The sequence below is a fragment of the Antennarius striatus genome, chromosome 2 (assembly GCF_040054535.1).
Source record: "Antennarius striatus isolate MH-2024 chromosome 2, ASM4005453v1, whole genome shotgun sequence".
Taxonomy (NCBI): domain Eukaryota; kingdom Metazoa; phylum Chordata; class Actinopteri; order Lophiiformes; family Antennariidae; genus Antennarius; species Antennarius striatus.
In genome coordinates, this window is record NC_090777.1 from 17,388,877 (window position 1) to 17,409,107 (window position 20,231).

Here is a 20,231-nt window from a genome sequence, read left to right on the forward strand (position 1 = left end):
ACAGCCATTCTGTGAAGGAAGGGGTGTGTTGGTAGGGATGGTGGTGAGGGGGACTCATGCAATATGTATGCCTGTTTGAGCACCCTTCTTCCTCATCCTCCCCCTCTTCTTTTTATTTCTCTTTTTGCATTTCTCTTTCCCTCATCCTCTGTTCAATTAAGCTGTAGAGCAGACCTAACGAACCTCAACCTGAGATAATGTGCAACTGAATTTTGATGGTGCCCAACTTGTTACTACTGGTTCAAAGCCAAGCGAAAAGATAAGACAGAAGACAGAAAGAGAGACAGAGAGACAGACAGAGATTTGTGTGCATGCAAATACATACACAGACAATCACGCAAGGAAAAAAGAAAGAATGGTATACAAGATAAATTTCATACGCGGTAGGTTGGAGAGACAAACAGACTATAGTAACAATTCTGGTGTTGCACCACGCCCCAAGCAAACAATGAACAAGAGCAAACAATAAACATGGAACACGCACGCACGCACACACACACACACACACACACACACACACACACACACACACACACACGCACACACACACACACACACACTCACACACACACACACACACACACACAGAAAACCCATAAAAAGTGCAGCCTGTGGCCATGGCGACACATGCTCTGTTGTCGTTAGATAAGGGAAACAAGGCCTCTTCCTGGGTGAGTTTGATGCCACACACACACACACACACACACACACACACACACACACACACACACACACACACACGCACATACGCACGCACAGAACATGTGCACATTCAGGTGCAACAACACCAGGGCGAAAACCACCAATGCCGTGCTACTCATGCCACCTCACCTTTATCAGCTGCATAGCTCATTTTAATATGCAAAACCCAGACTTTGTTTATCTGGACACTGAGCTGAGGTCAGTGGAGCTTGTACTCAACATGATTGGATATCAACAAGTTATATACAGCATCTCTCAGAGGGCTTTTGATAGAATGCTGTTTGGAATCTGCTGGCATTGTGCTATCCTGTAAAGTATTTTAGAGGAATTGCAAAACTGAATTGATGCAGTGTTAAGAGTACAGGGATAGTTTCAAAAGTACAGTACTTAAAACATTGAGATTTTCTTCACTGTTCTTTTGTCAGAGATGGTGGGAGCATCTGACATCCAATTAGCATCAATTTTCTTTGTTATGATCAAGTATAAAACATTCCACACTAAAATCAATACAAATTAGACAACTTTAAAGCAAAACCCTATCAAGGCAGTTTGGCACCGCTCAATTATTTGCAGATGTGCTTCAGTCTCCTACATATTTTTCTAACTACATCTGTAAATGAGTTCATCTCTTGGTGGGAGACTTTTTTTTCATCATCTACCTGAGGAACACCTTGTACAGGCCACTAAACATGAACAGTGCATTGCAGGCCTGCGATAATCTGGATGATCACCAAAGTCTAATATCTTCTTCCTCAAGCAAAATCAGTTCATGAAATTTTGAGTAATTCAGATAAAATCCAGACAGACAGTCAATTTAACAAGCCAACAATACTGCCATGGTGAAGGTAACAAACATACACCCTTCCCGACAGAAATGGATTGGAAACTTTTTTTTCAACAAAAGGTTCCAACCGCTTCCGGCGCCACCTATGGCTTGTGATGTGTAAAGATAAAAACGGCAGTCTGACGCTCTCATTCATCCACTTTCTGCTGCAGTGGAGTAACCACAAGACAGCACCAACAGTCAACAGCAGAGATGTGAGGGGAGAATGCAGAAAAAAGGCAATGTGGGCAGTGTGTGTGTGTGTGTGTGTGTGTGTGTGTGCGTGCGTGTGTGCGTGTGTGCGTGTGTGTGTGTGTGGAGGGAAGCCAGGTGGTTTGGTGCTAAATAAAGTTTTCTTTCCACTGTGAACTCTGTTTCACTGTGGGTTAGTGAGTTCACAAGAGGATAGAAATCTGAACAATGATTGTGCGGTGAGATAACTGTCACTGTTTGAACAACATTCTCACTTAGTGGCTTTAAGACTTCAATAAACTGCCTCTGTCTCCCTTCTTTTAACTTATATGTACATTTTCATAAAGCCATCATGTCTAATGAATCATTTTTGTACCAAATGCTATCAAATTATTTTACTACCTGAACCTTTCAATAAGTCAAATCATATTTGAGGTTGTCATAAAAAACTACATGAGATGAAAGCATCAATAAATAGCATGCAGCTGTCTAAACTTTAATGCTGTGCATAGTCTGTAAATAAGTCATATCAAAAGTTCTTGTACTAGATGTAAAATCTCTACTTTCAAGAGACAAATGTATTTCACTTTAATCTACAGTCCTCAAGATATGAGCTTGCAACGTACGAACATTTGTAGATATGAACAACTACACATTGCCATTGACTGACAACCATAGTTGCCCTTTCTACTGCAACACATGCCGAGCAGCGTAGCCTTACCATCCCATACATCAAGATTTCACATGTTATGTCAAAATAACCCAGCAAATATCAGACTAAGACTAAGACGAAGCGAAAAAATTGCTCTGATGTTGGACTTGTCCTGTTGGTACGTTATCTGCGGCGTTTTGTCTTTTCATCCACATTTCTGTGAACTTCTGAGCAGGGAACAAACAGACAATGTTTTTATATGAATGGGGATGTTCGCGAACATTAAGACTGATGACAGTTTGGGTCAGGTTGAAAGTTAGAGCCAGCAATGTATGATAGGCTTCCTGTAAAAAAACCTCTGTCACAGCCTGCCTGTTATTTCATATAGTTTTTAATTACTGACGGGGCTGTCCAACTGTAGGAACTAAATGATGTAGGAACCACTGTTGGCCAGGTTAGGTTTCTGCCTGGCAGCATTAACTGCTGAAGTCTGAACTCAAGATGTTTTGCCATTTAATGTTGACTATTGGATGAGTCAACTGAGAAATTCAAGCACTTTTGTTTACCAGGAATTGAATCAAGGCATCATTCGCATAAGTGCAGTGGAATACCTCAGTGGCTTAAAGCTTGACTTAGCCTTTACACAATGGATGGGCAAACCTTTTGACTAGTGGGCCACACAGAATTCTAAAATTTGACAGGTGGGCCAGCTGAGGAGGCGATGGATGGAGCGTTTATTTTACTAATGCAAATGAAATGTAAAAAACATTATATAAAAGACTTTGGACTTGCAAAGGCAGCAAAGCATAGAGCAGTAATGACATTTAAATATATATATATTATAGTTTGAAATTTAATTAATAATGACTTACTAACAATTCAGCTCACGAACATCTTCCAGAACCTTATGCCTTCCAGAACCCACAGAGAATCAGGAGCATTTAACACATTTCAGCCACTTGTCCTGTTTTTTAAATTGCAACGTTAGAAGAAGAAGAAGACTGTTTTGTACATTCTTACAATAAAATTTCTTAACACCTGAATGCTTCTTCCACTACATCCAATGGCAAACAGATTATTTTCTTGACTAGCATGTAGCTAATGGAACATATACACTATAAGGAGCTAGAAAGAGCAAGTATTTAACTTCACATCCATGAAATCATCCAGAAACACGACTCAAAACAAATGCTAATGATCTCGGCTAGACGTGTAAACAAGCAAGTACTTATAAATTTATATTTTGATGGTGTATTATCTGAAAATTATTGGTACTGTGACTACACCAAAGTACAAACAAGGTAACCATTGAGTGTGACACGTGTGAGTACACGAGCAGAAAAAAAATGTCACCAACATGACCTCCTTCATCCTGCTGCGGTGGCCTTCATCCGACTAGCTGTAAACCAACGCTGGGAAACACCTTCCTAATATCAACCACAGGTGCATCAAATAGAATTAGTAGCCAGCCCAATAGGAACGTTAGCACCAGTCTTCTTAACAGCGTGATCACTACTTGGAGAACAGTGGCCGTCTTACTCCATTACTGACACTCGCACTGTTTAATCTGCATGTGTAGGTTGGAATGTATGTGTGTGTGTGTGTGTGTGTGTGTGCGTGTGTGTGTGTGTATGTGCATTTGTGTGTGTACAGTTAGATGTGTTCTTCTGTACAATTCTATGGCAGTGAGGTTTCTCTGGCAGCAGGAGAGGATGCAAAGCAGAAGCCACTTTAACTGACTGGGGTAAACAGTGATGAGAGCTGATAAAGGGCAGAGTGAATGTTGCATTACCCCAGCCCTTTGCCTCTGCTCATCGCAGCATCAGATAAGTGCAAAAGGGAAAAAAAAGTTTGGTTTCTGGCACACAATCAGTTATCATTTTGCAATCTACTGCTTCCTCACCTATGCACAGAGTAAAATATGAAATACCAAAGACGAAAAAGAAAATATGCCACGAGCCTGACTGTTTTGCCAGTGATTAAAATTTTTCACTAAGAGACATGTCAAACTACTTGTAACTTCTTTGTGCAGAAACGTATTGGATCAGTTTTCAGTATACATCAATACAGTATCAACTTTAACATGCAGACACAACTTATGGTTACAGAAGATGGGAAGGTGTTAGATTTCTGTTACTGATAAGTAGGTTTTCATTTCAATCAAATAAGTAATTATAGCAAACAGCAGTCTAGGCAAAACTATTATCAGAAGCCTGGTTTACTGTTTGTTAGTTTTACTTTACACAGAATTTTTCCCAGCAATCAATATTGCATAATCCAGTTGAGTAATTTAATTTCAACTTTATGTTAAAGGTATGTGTCTTAATGACATATTTTATACTATCAGACTGCTTGAAGAAATAAGTACATTTATTATGTGTATTTTTGGCAAAATGTGTCTTTAAATCAAAAATGTTTAGTACGTGAGTCTAGTATTCATCATTAAATTATTATAAAAATAGTTAAAGATTGACTTGTAAGATGTGAAATGTGCTTTTAGAGTGAGACTTAATTGTGTAATTGGATCGCTACATTATGTGACCCGGCTACAAGAATGATGAAGATGAGTATGTCATACTTATATTGCTGTAAATTAAGTACTGGGAGTGTGGGAAAAGGTAAACCACCAGACAAAAGGTGGTTTAATATCAGTATGGGGAGGGTCATAGACGTTCATATTACCATAAATAATAAGATAAATAGTTTGTCGCTCGATCGCGAAATTCGTTAATCGCGTGTGGTTCCTGCTACGCATTAAGGAACGAGGGCGCACTGTAATAAAATTTTTTCAATGTAAATTCTGACAAACTATTTGAATGCATGTACAGAAAAAAAGCACAACATTTTCACGTGTTCTTGTGAGATGTTTCACCCACACCCACTATGTTTCTCCAAGAGGAAAGATTTGATGAGATTCAAGCGCAGTTTCATCAAATTGGGAGATGATTTCATTTTGGCACCTCCTAAACACCATCAGGCCCAGGTCGGTATCTCGAGGTACATGTTTCTAAATAAATTGTTCAGCAAAAACATACGAGGTTTCAGAAAATGGAGGCTAGGCTACTGTTTCTCACCACAGCTGTGGGCAGTCTTTTCCTAGTTGGATTGATGCCTGGTGGGGGTGCAGTGTGGAGCCTAAAACCTCGTTCACCCACAGTGTACCGGGCCTGTGGTTAGAGAGAGACAGCATGGAGAGAAAGAGAAGAGACAGAGGAGATAAAGGTGGGGAAGGAAATGACATGGGGGGCTTTAGTCTTTACTGGATACAAGCAGGCCATTTGTAAAGGAACATGTCAAGGGCCCTCCCTCCTATGTGAACCTTTCCCTCCTTCTCCTTTTCTTTCGTTGCTCTGTTCTTCCCCTTCTACCCAGCACAGGGGAGGAGTAATGACATGAGGCTTACACAGTGACTCTACTCAGTGCCATGCTAGGGGAAGAATGGAGGTTAATGAGCTGACATCCCCTCGTAACACGCCTCCTCCCATTGCCCACCTCCCTACCCTCTTACACAAACTGACAAGCATATACACAAACCCCCTACAAGACAGTGCAGGCAGAACACTGGCGCTGAGCCAAGGATCTGGAGACTAGAGAAGTAGCAGGGAACAACCGGTGGGTTCTTACTGTCTCCATGTACATTAAACACAGCTCATGGCGATTTAGGGGTTATGAGCAACTGTGAGAGTAAGCTAACCTGTCGGTGTCCAATAACACACATGAAATACCCAGTGTACTTCACCACCAGAGCATTTAATTGTAAAAGTCTGTTAGAAAGAGTTATATTTTTTACATATCTGGTAAAAAAAATTCAATTTCAAAAAGAAAAAATTAAATTAACAAAAATCCTGTAATGTCAAAAGGTTCCTCTCCAGTACAACAGAGATCTGCATGTCATAAATAAATACTGAACTTTTTTAAAAGAAAATCTGCTTCAGAATCAAAACCAACCAGCAGAATGAGCTGAAGTCGAAATTTCAACCATGGAGACAGAGAAACTGTCTTTTTCACGAAGAAATATTCAACAAAGGTGGTGTATGGAAATACAGAACCCATTACCAGTGTATCCCCCTCCTCATGTTTGGCGCAGGGCTTACATGTGACGTGCAACATCAAAATTCCATTGCTTGATAATTATCAACCAGACATGCTTATTTGGCATTGCTCATTTTTGGATAAAAAAATAAGTGATGAGCATAATCCTCAGATATTCCCCCATTTACTCGTCATCACGTGGTGCTGAGTGGATGTACAGCATAAGATGCTGAGTGAAACCTCAGTTTTATCAGTGTAAATGAACTGAGGCACTACATATATTTAATAATATGTCAATTAGGCATCCCACAAAATCCTGATGTTTTATCAAAGTATTACTTGATACTATTCATACACCTCCACACTGGATTGATGGCACCAATCTCCTCTTTAAGATCCCTATCCTCTACTATCTAAGCTAGCAAAACAAGAGACCATTTTAAAATAAAAATGAAATAGTTTTAGCAAAAACAGAAATAGAATTGATACTGGAGCACAAAACATTTTCACAGACTGTGAAAACAAAAGGATATGAATGGTTAGTCATTAGTGCCCATTGTGTTCTCTTCCAGTGAGTAATTTGTGGAAAGGCTTGTGCATTTTTAATACTCTTAAACTGGAGAGCCCTAAGAACAAAAACTCCATAAAATAATAACAGGCGTTTCACCTTAGTACTATCCGAGCTTCTCAATTATTTACCACTAATGAAAAGCCTCGGGCAATATTCACCCTAAGTACAATATCAACCATCCCAGAGAGGCTGAATCAGCCATCTCAAATACTTAAATACATTTAATCAATTATGCTCACTGTCGCTGACGTGAAACAGACAAGATTGTACAAGCTTTCTTCTCTCTGCTGCTTCATATTCTCTAATCGAACCTTCAAAAAAGTCTTAACACCAGTCCTATAGTGATGCATTTATTAAGAACCTTCACAGAAAGCGCATCAACTAGGTTTTTTTTTTTTAATCTATGATGGGAGAGGATTCAATAAAAGGATGTAGGTTGTTGTTGTGTTGAACATCGTCAGTGTCATGATCGGTGGCAACCCTAGAGTCCAGGTGGTCCCATTGTACAGCTCTTTATCATATAATGTTAAAGAGGGCTTAAAAAATCCTACATTTGCCCTCCTTAATGGTGCAATCCTTGACATAACAGTGCCAAAGGCTGGCCACATTGTATCCTCCAGTCATTGTAATGGCAGGTTACATGGGTTTTTGAAATATCTTGTTGCCACCTGCTTGATAAGCATGAGTGAGCCTTAGAGCAAAGTGTCGGCCAAGACACCACCAACTCCCACGACAGACCCTCAACAGGTAGGGAATGATGAAGTGAGCAGGAACAGGGCAGCCTGTCGTGTTCCACACACGTCGACACGTCGTTTGAGTGTGTAATGACCATCAAAGATTTTTGTTGATTCAGTTAAGAATTTAAAGTTTTTAAACTTTAATAAGGACATATTTAATCAATTAACCAAAGAAAAATCTGTGAAATAGATTTAAGTAGAAGTGAATATTGAAATAAGACATGGCCTCATAGAATGAGGATAAGATATTCTTTATTTTCTACATACTCAATAGATTAACAAGAATAAGCTAAAGAATTCATTCATTCATTTTCTTAACCGCTTCATCTGCTTGTGCGGGGAGCTGGAGCCTATCCCAGCTTGTCTTAGGATGTGAGGCGGGGAAACTCGTGCCAGACCTACACATAGACACACAAACACGTACACACACACTCACTCCTACGAGCAACTTGGGACTGGCAAATTAACCTGAAGTGCATGTTTTAGAGGTGGGAGGAAACCAAAGAACCTGGAGAGAACCCACGCAGACACGCGAAGAACATGCAAACTCTGCATATAGCAGGACTCGAACTCGGTCCCGCCCTGTGCGGCAACAGCGCTACTCACTGCGCCGCCCCCTAAAGAAGAGTAAAAAAACGTTAAATCAAAAACAGCTTGACTTCAACACAGTCACATACTGTATATAGTTTGAACAAAGTCTCTGCTCAGTGCAGGAAAGTGTTAAAATGCTTTACGCAAGCACAACAACGGCAACAACAACAACAACTACAACAAAACCTCATCACCTAAGTGACTGTAAATAGACTCCACCATCTGTTAGGGTCACCTATAGGGCTGAACTTCGTGCTGGTGTTTGTATGCTTTAGCATACACACTGCACTTAAACTGTCAGTCTGTTGTACTAACCCTGCTTAAACTGTCTGTTTTATAGATGGTATTATAAACAAAAAGCCCAGACAGGCACATTGGAAGGGTCATGCACTTTCCAGATATTCCATAAGAGAACTAGACAACACTAAGAGATTTAAAACATCTACCAAGAAAGCTCATCGTTTTTACATCTGGTCATCGCACTTTAAAGCAAAATGCAGTAGTTTGACCCTCCCAATGACCGTGAAAACCTACCTCTAGAACTTGGTATTACACTATCATATCATTATTAGTTTGATAAAAAATCACTAAGATGCATAAACTATGACACTTAACAAGTTCATTTGTGATTTGATCCTGATTTCAAAGTTTATGACTTCACCCCAAACATCCCAACAAATTTAAACACTATTGGATTCTAGATCAGACTTTCATATGGAGATGACATAGTGTTGTTTTTGTTAAAGCAATTTTGCCATTATCAATGAAAATTCAAATCACCACCAAAATGTCATTGATTGTTTTGAGCGAGTGTATCTCTGCGACACAACTATTACTATCTGTTTTATATACAGGTAGTCTGCAACCTACAAACACAACTGGTTTGTAAGCTGAATTGTTCGCAAATCATTACTTACAAAAATTTCAATCTACAATCGCCATTTGAGGTCATTTAAATGCCATTACTACTCTAAATACAAAAGTACTATTCTCCAAGACTTTTTCATTCATTCATTCATTCATTCATCTCTTCCGCTTCATCCGCCGTAGCGGGTCATGGGGAGCTGGAGCCTATCTCAGCTGGCACAGGGCGTGAGGCAGGGGACACTCCGGGCACAACGCCAGTGCACCGCAGAGCTCCCCAAGACTTATCAGAAACAATTACAGGACATAAAAACAACACATAAACTCAATAAACTACTATAGTACAGTAATGTAACTTTTACATCTCTACTTATTCTGAATTGATTTCATCCTCAGGGGGTGTAGAGGCTAAACCAGGCTTTAAGCCACTGAGCTATTCCACCGCATTTACGTGAACGACATGCTGATTGCTTCCTTTTAATCAAAAGCCCGAAACGCTATTTTATCCTTGATTACTTTATTTTATTTCCATTAAATTTCTCAGTTAACTTGACCACTAGTTAACATCAAATAGCAAAACATTCAGATCAGCGTTCAGTGGTTAATGCTTCCGAGCAGAAACCTAACCCGACCAATGTTGGTTCCTACATCATTTAGCTCCTACAGCAGGACAACCCCAGCAGGAGATAGTGACAGTTTTCTTACAAGTAGTCTATAGTCTTCTTTGCAGACACTAACTTTCAATCTCACCCAAATTGTCTGCAGCCTCCATACTCGCAGATGTCCCTATGCACACACAAACATTGTGGATTTTTCCCTGCTCAGAAGTTAAGATATGTGAATAAAAGAGGGATGAAATGTTGCAGGTGAAACAGGACAAGTCTGACATCAGAGCAATCTGTTCGCTTAGTCTGATATTGCTGGGTTATTTTGACATGGCATGTAAAATCTTCATGTATGGGGCATTAGTGTTATGCTGCTCACCGTGAGTTGTGGCAGAAAGGGGAACTACAGTAGTGGGACAAAGCGGTGTGTGGTTGTTTGTATCTACGATTGTTCTTAAATCAAATGGTCGTAGATGTGTGTGTATACATTTACAGTATATACAGTATATATACACACGCACACGCATGCATGCACACACACACACGCACACAGAGTAGGTCCATTAAATTCAACTACCTTTTGCAAAAACTACATCTGACAACTAACAAACAGATTAGCACCTGGAAATGATGTTAAATTTATTACAACCTATAATTCAGATATACGTAAATATTCCACAAGTATAGTAGTCTTGACATTATGTGGAATTTGTTTCATTTTTGTTGTTTACATTTTTGATGTTTTTGAGTGTGTGTTTAGAAATATGTGACATTCACATACGCAGTTACAAACTAAGCACTGAGCTCAATTTTTATGATCTGCATTCTTATCGGCCTTCAAACAGCAGATTTTCACAGCTATGAACCTTCCTCTATAACACAGCAATTGGAGCCTGACAAGCTTTATTCAGTTTCATACTATCCAGAATAATCATCAGCTTTTCAATGTAACTACACCACAGAAAAATTTAAGTGCAAAGGATCTCATTCCTAGACAGATGGTTGTTGTAAATTCCTATCAGGGAATAAAAAACAGAGAGGGAGGGAGAGAGTTTGAAAGAAAACATATACTTTTTTTCATTTCAACTGCTTTAGGGATTAAGGCTCGGGCTACAGAAAAAAAATGCATTAAAATAATCCACCATTTGCATGTTTTATCTCACAAAGGAGGCTCAGATAGACACATACACACCAACCCCCACTCTCCCTTCTTCTCCTTCCCCTCCCCCACTGTGGGTGAGCATTCACATACACACAGACAAGTACACACTTGCTTATACGCATGGTACACACACATATATATATATATATATACTCATTATTAAACACACACACACACACACACATAATACACACACACACACACACACACACGCACACACACACATCAGGATCAACCTGCTGCCATCTGCTCTATGCGCTCAGTACAATCCTTGCAGAATACATTATTCACTACAATACATCACATCACATTCCCTCAATGTCATAGCCTTGTACTGGAGCAGAGTGAGTGAGAGAGAATGGAGGAGGTTGGAGAGCAAACCAGCTCTCTATTGAGAGACATCGAGGATAAATTTGGGCTACAGTGGTGGAGAAAGTTAAAGACATTTGGATTTTGCTTTTAGGTGAAAAAAGTCTGTCACTGATTCTGGTTATATTTATCGTGCTAGATTGAAAAACCAGACAAGGAGGTTCTCGTAAGAAGGTGATGAAAGAGAACCTGAGAAAAGTGTAGGAAGATTGAGACCTCTGGTATAAGTGTTCTGAAAATATACATACTGTACAGATATAAATATATTTAATCAAAAAAACCATCCATGTTTGCTGGCTATAAAAATATCAATCTATTTGCTAGAAAGTCAACGACTGCTAGGTAAACAGCTTGCTACACAAACAGGGCAGAGTAAAGATTAATTATTCAGGTTAATGTTTGTCAAACACAAGTAAGGTATATTTTGAGTGTAATTTTTTTTAATACACATTTCATTTATCAATTACAGCATTGAGATGGCTTATTAATGTTTTTCCTACATTAGGTTTCAGTGTCGCTGTGTGGGGTCTCTAACAGACTTTGGCTGGAAGAATTATCACTAGTTAACTAAATTCATTTTTTTGTTTGAACTCACAGGATTCTGTTAAAACTAATACAAATATAAATTAACCCCAATCTTTACGTGTTTTTTCATATAACTACTTTGCTCTAAGTATGAACTCACATGAACTGAATTCTGTAGAGACACTGCAGCAAAAAATAATCAGTTTCTGAATGCTTTGTTGCCATGTTTAATTCACTGTCCCCAGCAGTAATGTGTGTGTGTGTGTGTGTGTGTGTGTGTGTGTGTGTGTGTGTGTGTGTGTGTGTGTGTGTGTGTGTGTGTGTGTGTGTGTGTTTCATGAGTTTGTGTGTGCTTATAATGGCAGTGTAGAGGAAGTGAACAGCTGGCAGACCCACACTTGACTATGCATTGACCTGCTTTGCATTCACCTGTTATTCAGCCGAACCTAATGTTTCTACTTGGCTCTGCAGCAGCTGAGCTACAGTGAACCTCACGGTGAGAATAGTGCTGTTAAGGATGTGGTAAGACTGAAAGAAGTGTCAAACTTTTCTAAGTGCCATTCTACCTAATCCTGTAAAACAAACAGCTTTTCAATTAAATGCTCATACTTTGAATAAGAATTTGAACTTCAGGTTTTGGCTTCAGAAGACCTCCTGACACTTTCCACATTTACACTCTGTCTACATTCATGCTGCATTCAGCACATCTCTAATGTAGTATTTTTAACACTCATGTGGTTCTTGGGTGATCTATGACTGCAGATAATTAGCCTTTGAATATCTGCCTTTCCAAACACCTCATTTAAATCAGAGAAAGAGCAGCTCCATCAGATAACTCCCTTTTATCCACTTGACTACTCCTCTTCGTCTCATATTTTTTCCCACCCTACACCCCCCCACCCCTCGCTTCCTCCTCCTTTTTGCAGATGCTCTCTCAACTCTTGTCTGTGTTTGGGCTGCAACTGTGAGGGGTCACCGCCTGTCTTGTTCTCACACGTGGAGCACTGAGTGTGTTTGTCGGTGTGTGTATGTGTGTGTGTGTGTGTGTGTGTGTGTGTGTGTGTGTGTGTGTGTGTGTGTGTGTGTGTGTGTGTGTGTGTGTGTGTGTGTGCGTGTGAAGAGAAAGAGACACGGCCCACACTGGGTGAATGAATGAATGGGTTATTACATAAATGAGTTTGTTAAAAAAAATGTCAGAAAGGAGGTGTTTAAGTGTGCGCAGTTGAGAACCCTTCCCAGTGCATGTTTGAAAGTGTTAGTGTGTGTGTGAGTGTGTGTGTGTGTGTGTGTGTGTGTGTGTGTGTGTGTGTGTGTGTGTGTGTGTGTGTGTGTGTGTGTGTGTGTGTGTGTCTTGCTAGCTCAGTGCCAGGTCTCTCTAATGAGTCTGTCAGGCGCTGTTAGCGACGGCGTGCTCCCCTGGCTCAGCACACTCCTACAGACACACTGTGATTAGCCGGGCCAACGGCACGCCACCGGGCCAGATTAAATACTCACCATGCCGCCAGGGAACACACACACACACACACACACCCACACACACACACACACGGCACAGTAGATATTCTAGCATTACACTCATGCTAGCACAAGTATTGCACAGGCACACTTCATCATTATCAGCTTATTAGCCTGCTCTGATACAGTAACACATACTTACCCTCCAGAGCCAGGTGTTGACACTGTTAGAATTGTAAATTAATGTAAAATATAAACATAATACAAGCCATCTATGGGGCCACAAAATAATTAGAATATTTCATTTATAAGTCTACATAAATTCAATTCCCATCGGCCACTAATACAGAACATCACTCAGAATTAAGGCTAGCCCTTCCGGCTCCAGCAGGCTTTCAACATCTTCATTAAAGTGACATGATTTGCTAATTACAGGTAATTACACTTTAATGAACAGCCCAGATGAATGGGCAGATATGCAAAGGAGGGATACGTCATTTTTCCACTCCTCAAGGACCAACAGTGACTGGCTGGGTGTTAAAAACTGACCCATAGGTGGACTGCTTAGAAAAGGCTGGTTTGCGTCTCTCCAATGTCATCTTCCTACATGATACAGGACAGTAAATGTGGGTTTGAAATAATGGTTTGTAAGCCCTAAACATATTGCTTATGTCTGAATTTTGACAATTTAAAAACTGCCTAACAAGAGAGTGCCGCTGCCTGTGTTACTCAAATGAAGTGGTTATAGTCTACTTTCACCTTTTTGAGCACCAAATTCCATTTTTGTGAATTCTTGGGCAATGTTTCTCTGTCGAGCTTCTGTGGTAGGATAGCGACACGTGTCTTTAACGTGAATCCATTTTTGCACAGGAAGAGCATTTTCAGTGATTTCATCCTGCATCACTTACATACTGAAAGCAGATTAGAGAGGGATATGTGACTAATCTGAAGGGGAGGAATAATCTCCATAAAAGACAGTGTGAATTTTCATAAATGGAATTTTTTATTGATTTAAAGCAGACATGAACTATGGAAATTATAGAAGGAAACCACAATTTTGTAAAGCATTAATAATAATTTTTCTGTTGCACTAACACAGACACATCTTAAAACCCACTGACTGAAAAGTATGGACTCTGTAATCTCTCAAATGAAAGTAGCAGAAGAGTCGGTATTAATAGTGGTCTTTGTAATGTTGTCAACACAAACAAAGCTGTAGTTTGATTTGATCAGTTAGAAAATTTGATGTATTCATCCCCAAAGTCATGTGTTGCCTGACAAAAATGTTTTTCTTTGTCAAAATGTATCAGAAATATTACTGACACTGTTTAAACTGCACAAGATTCATAACATTCAAGATGATAACGGTAATATTCAACTTTAGGGAGGGAGAATCTCTCCTTTGGGTCAAAAAAGAACGTCCCAACACGTAGACAACGTGCACCAAATTTCTGAATCTACACCTCCTGTGCTCTCGCTGACTCCTGTGCCAAGTGACCTGTTTTTTACCCCTAGGTGCTGCACCTCAGGTTTTCTTTTTCATCACTGTGCTTCCTGTCACCAGTGTGTTGGTTTGGGTGAATGGTGGAGTTACTGAAAAGGACCACACATTGTGTAACCGTCTCTCTCTCAGATGTGTTCACAGGCCTTGGTCTTCCTATCCAAGGCAGTGCAGCCTGTTTCTCTTCTGACTTAGCTAATCTTCTCTGTCATATGTTGGATACAAGTTATTTCTCCTGTTTACCTATAATCCAACCCTTTGGGATTTACGGAAACCACCTTTTGTTTACAGTACGCTAATCCAATCACCACACTAGTTCAATCAGTTTGTGCCCTGACAGTGACCCTCACTCCTCCACTCTTTCCACACCTCCTGTAAAGCATATTTATCATGATATCTTATGCCCCAACACAACACTGTGCCTTTTCTCTGTCTGAAATGTCCAGAATGTGATATATTGTACTGTGTGGCACAATGGAGTAATTGTGTTTTGTCCCTAGAGGGAAAGTCTGAGAAGAGGAGGAATACCAATGCAGGATGTATGCGTTCCAGGCTCTTAAAACGATGCAGTTGAGACTGAGGACAGCTCTCGGAGATATAAATGAGCAGCTTGATTTCTTTGATGTAACTGTATTTTTTGACCTCTATTACAAAAAGCTTTGGTGGCTTTCTTAGCTTTTTTAATGTCAAGCTACTTTTTTTTTTTTCAAGTCTTTGCCACCGTATACTTTAATAACCACTTTGTCTGCAGGGCAAAACAAAAAAGACCTTTATATTTCAAAGTATCCAAAATTAGTTCCAGATGTATGTGACTGGCTAAAATCCCTTCACGAAAGAACAATATACATTTCGACTTCTGGTGATAAACAATGAAATGTCACAGCGCTGCATGAAGTTAACTACCCTTTATGTAAAGCACCTCTCCTCTAGTGTGATGCACAGCACCTCTTTTGTTCTGCCACTCATTGCCTACGTTACTGTAGAGGGCTAATGCACACAGATCGATAACATACTTTCCATTTCAACACATTGAGCTGATGTAAGGACACGCAGTTGGAATTGATCCTGTCCTGTCAACACAAAGTTTTACCAATGTATGTCTTTTTCCTGTTGTAAAATAAATGGTGTTTAAAGTAAAAGAAAGCTTTTCTTCACAGCATGCTCATGGTCTCAAACCCCTTTGTACCTTGACATCTGTATTACACATTGAATAGCTGCATGTCTGATGATGATGTAAGGCAAGGTGGGTGGGAGAGGAAAAGCCAAAACACATCAAGATCAAAACAGAACATCTGGACCATTCATATGAATCACATCTAAAAACATCTTGTCACTTCTAAATGCCTTCTCTTGCACACTTTAGACCTTTTCTGATTGGGGAAAAATCCATCATTCTGGCTCAAGTAAAACATTTCTAAAAAAGCTGTAAAATCATAACAGCCATAAAACATGTTAATACACCAATAAAAAGATCAATGAAGATTGCAAAGAAATAAAAAAAAATGCATTTACCCTGTCACATGAGAACAAACAAAGTCAGTAAAATCAATTTCCTCCTCCACAGGATGTCCACCGCATGCAAGGTATTACGACAGCAGCTGAAAGGTGCGAAAATACCAAGCGCATTTCAACGAAGCAAACTATCAATCTGCACTTTTAACAGGTTCACAGCACAAAGTGCAAACATACTGAATATAGTCTGAAACCTTGACTGTTATGGGTGAAAACAGGAAATAGCTGGTCTCACCCTAACAGGTCATTGTGTGTCATACACTGCATTATATAAATGGGTCATTCTACCAAATTCGTGCAACTTGCTGTCCTACAATAATAATAAAAAAATACTTAACAAAGCAATTAAGAATTCAGACTTTCAATATTTAAAAAGAACATGTTGTGATCTAGTTAAATACAATACTGTAACTACATAATAATTAAACTAAATATATACAAATGGTTTTGAACAAACTAGGTTCTAAATTAACTAGGTTTTAAACTAACTCACTAGGTTTTGAACTAATTAACTAACTAACTAATTAGGTTTTAATTAACTAGGTTTTGAACTAACTAGGTTTTAAGTTATTATTTACCATAAAAAGTGTATTCATATTATTATTTAATTATTAATGTTTATCGTTTATGTTTACACTATTTATGTGTACGCAGTATGTTTGCACTTTTACACCCTTCATACTAACACACATGCTGCCACAAAAAGAAAGGTCTTGATATCTTATTTATTACACCGTTGCACACACCTTTTTATATTGTTCATATCTGTTTATTGTATATTTTAGTGTTAGTGTTGGCTTTCTGTGTATTAAGTCTGTTTTTTTCTTTTTCTTTTTTCACTCTACTTTTCTTTTTTTTGGGCACCAGTCCTGCTTTATGTGTCTTCAATTGGCTCTTGGGGACTAATTAAGTTTTTTTAATGAATTTGAATAATAATAATACTAATAATAATAATCACTATTATTGTTATTGTTATTATTATTATTATTATTATCCCGCTCTGTACGGAGTTTGCATGCTCTTCCCGTGTCTGCGTGGGTTCTCTCCGGGTTCTTCGGCTTCCTCCCACATCCAAAAAGCATGCGCTTCAGGTTCATTGGCCATTTCCAAATTGCCCATAGGAGTTAGTGTGTGTGTACATTGTTGTCTGTCATTTTGTGGGGCTCCGCAGTGCACTGGCATCGTGCCTGGAGTGTCCCCCGCCTCACGTCCTATGCCAGCTGAAATAGGCTCCAGCTCCCCGTGACCCGCTACGGCGGATAAAGCGGCAGAAAATGAATGATTGATTTGTAAATCACATTTCATTCTTAAGAATCTCAGAGTGCTAAATAATCTCCCCACCTATGTATTTGAATAAACTCACTTGAAAACCTGTCACGCTTCTGGCGTCTACCCGGAGGTTTGGGCTGCTAGCGGAGTTAGCTCCTGTCTTCACATTTGTCCATGTCTCTCATTTACAGAGCTGTTCGGCTTCGTCAAATATAGCGGTTTATATTCTCTGATTGTGACGGACCTCACGTTGTTGTGTGGGTCGAACCCCAATGCTTTATTCACCAGGACCGACCTCACAAAGCCGGCGTCTACCCGGATGGCCGGATCGTAATGCCGAAGTGGCCTTTGTCTTCGTCACACACCTGGAGCAGTTACGGCTTCGTGGGACATAGCGGTGTTTTCTTGTGACAGCGAATAAAAAAAAACCAAAGTCTGATATTATTGTTTTATCGAGGAATTTCCACGGGTTCCTGGTAGTGTATGATGTAATAAAACATGAATATAATGCTGATTGTGGGTGGCAGTAGCTCAGTCCACTGACTCTTGGACTGGTGACCTGAGGGAGGGTTCAGTTCACCTCCCGAGCACTATCAAGATGCCCTAGAGCAAGGTGCCGTCCCCTTAATAAGTTTATCATTGGAGGTGCATCGTGAAGAAGCTATTATAGGGTATCATTTCAGTATTTAAATAACTTGATTATTTATGTTCTATATTTTTGTTCTTTAATGCACTTTCAAGTACAAAACACGTTAGATGTTCTAATGTCTTGTTGCAGTAGATGTGCTGCGATGTAATTTAAAATAGTAAATGACCTCATTTAATTGATTATAAACATTTGTGTTTGTAAAATTTAAAATTGTAAGGCAGGTTATGAGTTAATGTGAAACAATATGGTTGAGGGGATCCAGCACAACCTTGCAAACATAATCATGTGGTCACGACCAAGCAGTACAGTCACTACCGTATCAGGGAGTGTTTTTTAAAATAAAATCAAGTGATTCCTTCTGGTGCATCTGCCAGAAGGAATTCAATTTGGAGGAGTCTTGGAAAATAAAAAATTGATTTCAAGTGATTTAATTGTAAAACCCCTCATAATAAATTACTAAAAATATTCTTTAGAGGGTGTATGGACACACAATTTTAACAAACTTATATAATAGTTTTTATTGCAGTGTGTTATGATAGTGACACATTTCAGGTGCGGGAAAACATTTCAAGAACAGGCAAGGCATTAATATATGCAATTTGACTGTGTTTTTTCTAGATTTGTACCGTAGAAACATGGTACAATTTATGTACGGACAAGGTTTTTGGAAAAAAACTACTTTTAAAAATGTGTCTTGAACTCTGAACTTCGCAAGAATTCGGTAGAATGGCCAATATATGTTAAAAAAGAAAGAAGTCTTAAGAAACAATAATGTAAAACTAATATTTGATTTTCCAAGCAACTAAAAATAAATAAAATGTCCAATAAATCTCTCTGTAACGACCTCTGAGTCTGTATTGGTGCTTGTGCATGAAAAACAACACACACCATGCTTCCCTTTTCAGCCAAAACCATATAGTGACCTTCTAAAATAATTCACTGTAGGAGGAAACTCTTTAAATTTTGTGAAGCTCTCAGCCCACATAATAGAGTAGGTGCATCCGAGACCAAGATAAAGTGTTTTCAGTGATAACAATAAGACAGCTCTCCCTGGTTCATTGAACAAAACCCACAGCCTCTGAGAGGCAGAGATGGAGAGAGAATCAGAAGAAGAGTGCTAATCTCATTACCTTCTCCTGCAGGCATGAGAGAATATTCATTTCACTGTGGTAACCAACAGGAGGGTGATGACATATAAAAAAAATTAAATTGCACATCCCACTATTTCATTTTCCATGTAATTAAATCAGTTAAATGTTATAAAAACATGTGAACGCTGTATGTTTTTCAGTCATTTGCATATTTAATCAGGGTGGATTAATTTTAATAAGCAAGCCGGGCTAAGGCAATAGCAGAACAGGCCTATTGTGTGTGTCATACTCATTTAGTTCTGCCATTATGTCCCATATCCCATTATGATAACTTTTTTATTCTCAATCAATAATGAACCAAGGCTATTAAGCAATAATCTCTGACTTGTGCACTTTTAACCTTAAACCTGTTTGGGGTTTGCCAATTTAAATCCATAAATGGCATATGCTGGCACATTCAATTCAGCTCCTTTCTCCAAGCGATAAATGACTGTCAAGAAGCTTCATGTTGACACTTGGCATCATGTGTAAATGCAAACACATTAGATGGAGGAAATGGGTATCACCATCTTTCCCTTGCAAGGTAACTAAGCAGAGAAGACAAATGTATCTGATGTTTCCAGCCATTTTCTCTGCTCTGTCTCCTGAGAGGCACTAGAGGAAGAAACTGGCCCTGCTGTTTAATTGAAAGACATTGCCATAAACAAATTGCGCCAACAGAGTACAGCCGGGAAGATACCATTGATTTGTCTGTGACAAAAAGATAGTGATATTGTACCGTAAGTAGAAATATCAGACATGATCTTAGCCATAAACACAGCTGTAAAACGGACTGCACCAGCAAAGAATGACTAATAAAGGTAGATAAATTAGACTTAACTTTAGGTCATGTCTGTGTTTTTGTGTGAAGATAAGATTGTAGGCATGTT

At 39.2% G+C, this 20,231-nt stretch overlaps 1 protein-coding gene across 3 annotated transcripts in view; it reads right to left on the bottom strand.

Annotated features, from left to right (window-relative positions):
• Nucleotides 1–20,231, bottom strand: part of LOC137588490 (TOX high mobility group box family member 2-like) — a 79,253-nt gene that overhangs the window by 43,259 nt on the left and 15,763 nt on the right. For 2 of the 3 annotated variants that reach the window (XM_068305621.1, XM_068305614.1), the window contains exon 2: nucleotides 5,444–5,536. The exons of the other annotated variant lie outside the window; for it this stretch is intronic. In XM_068305621.1, coding sequence (XP_068161722.1) covers nucleotides 5,444–5,536 — 93 coding nt within the window. The remainder of the gene's footprint in view (nucleotides 1–5,443; nucleotides 5,537–20,231) is intronic. 3 annotated transcript variants of the gene reach the window in all.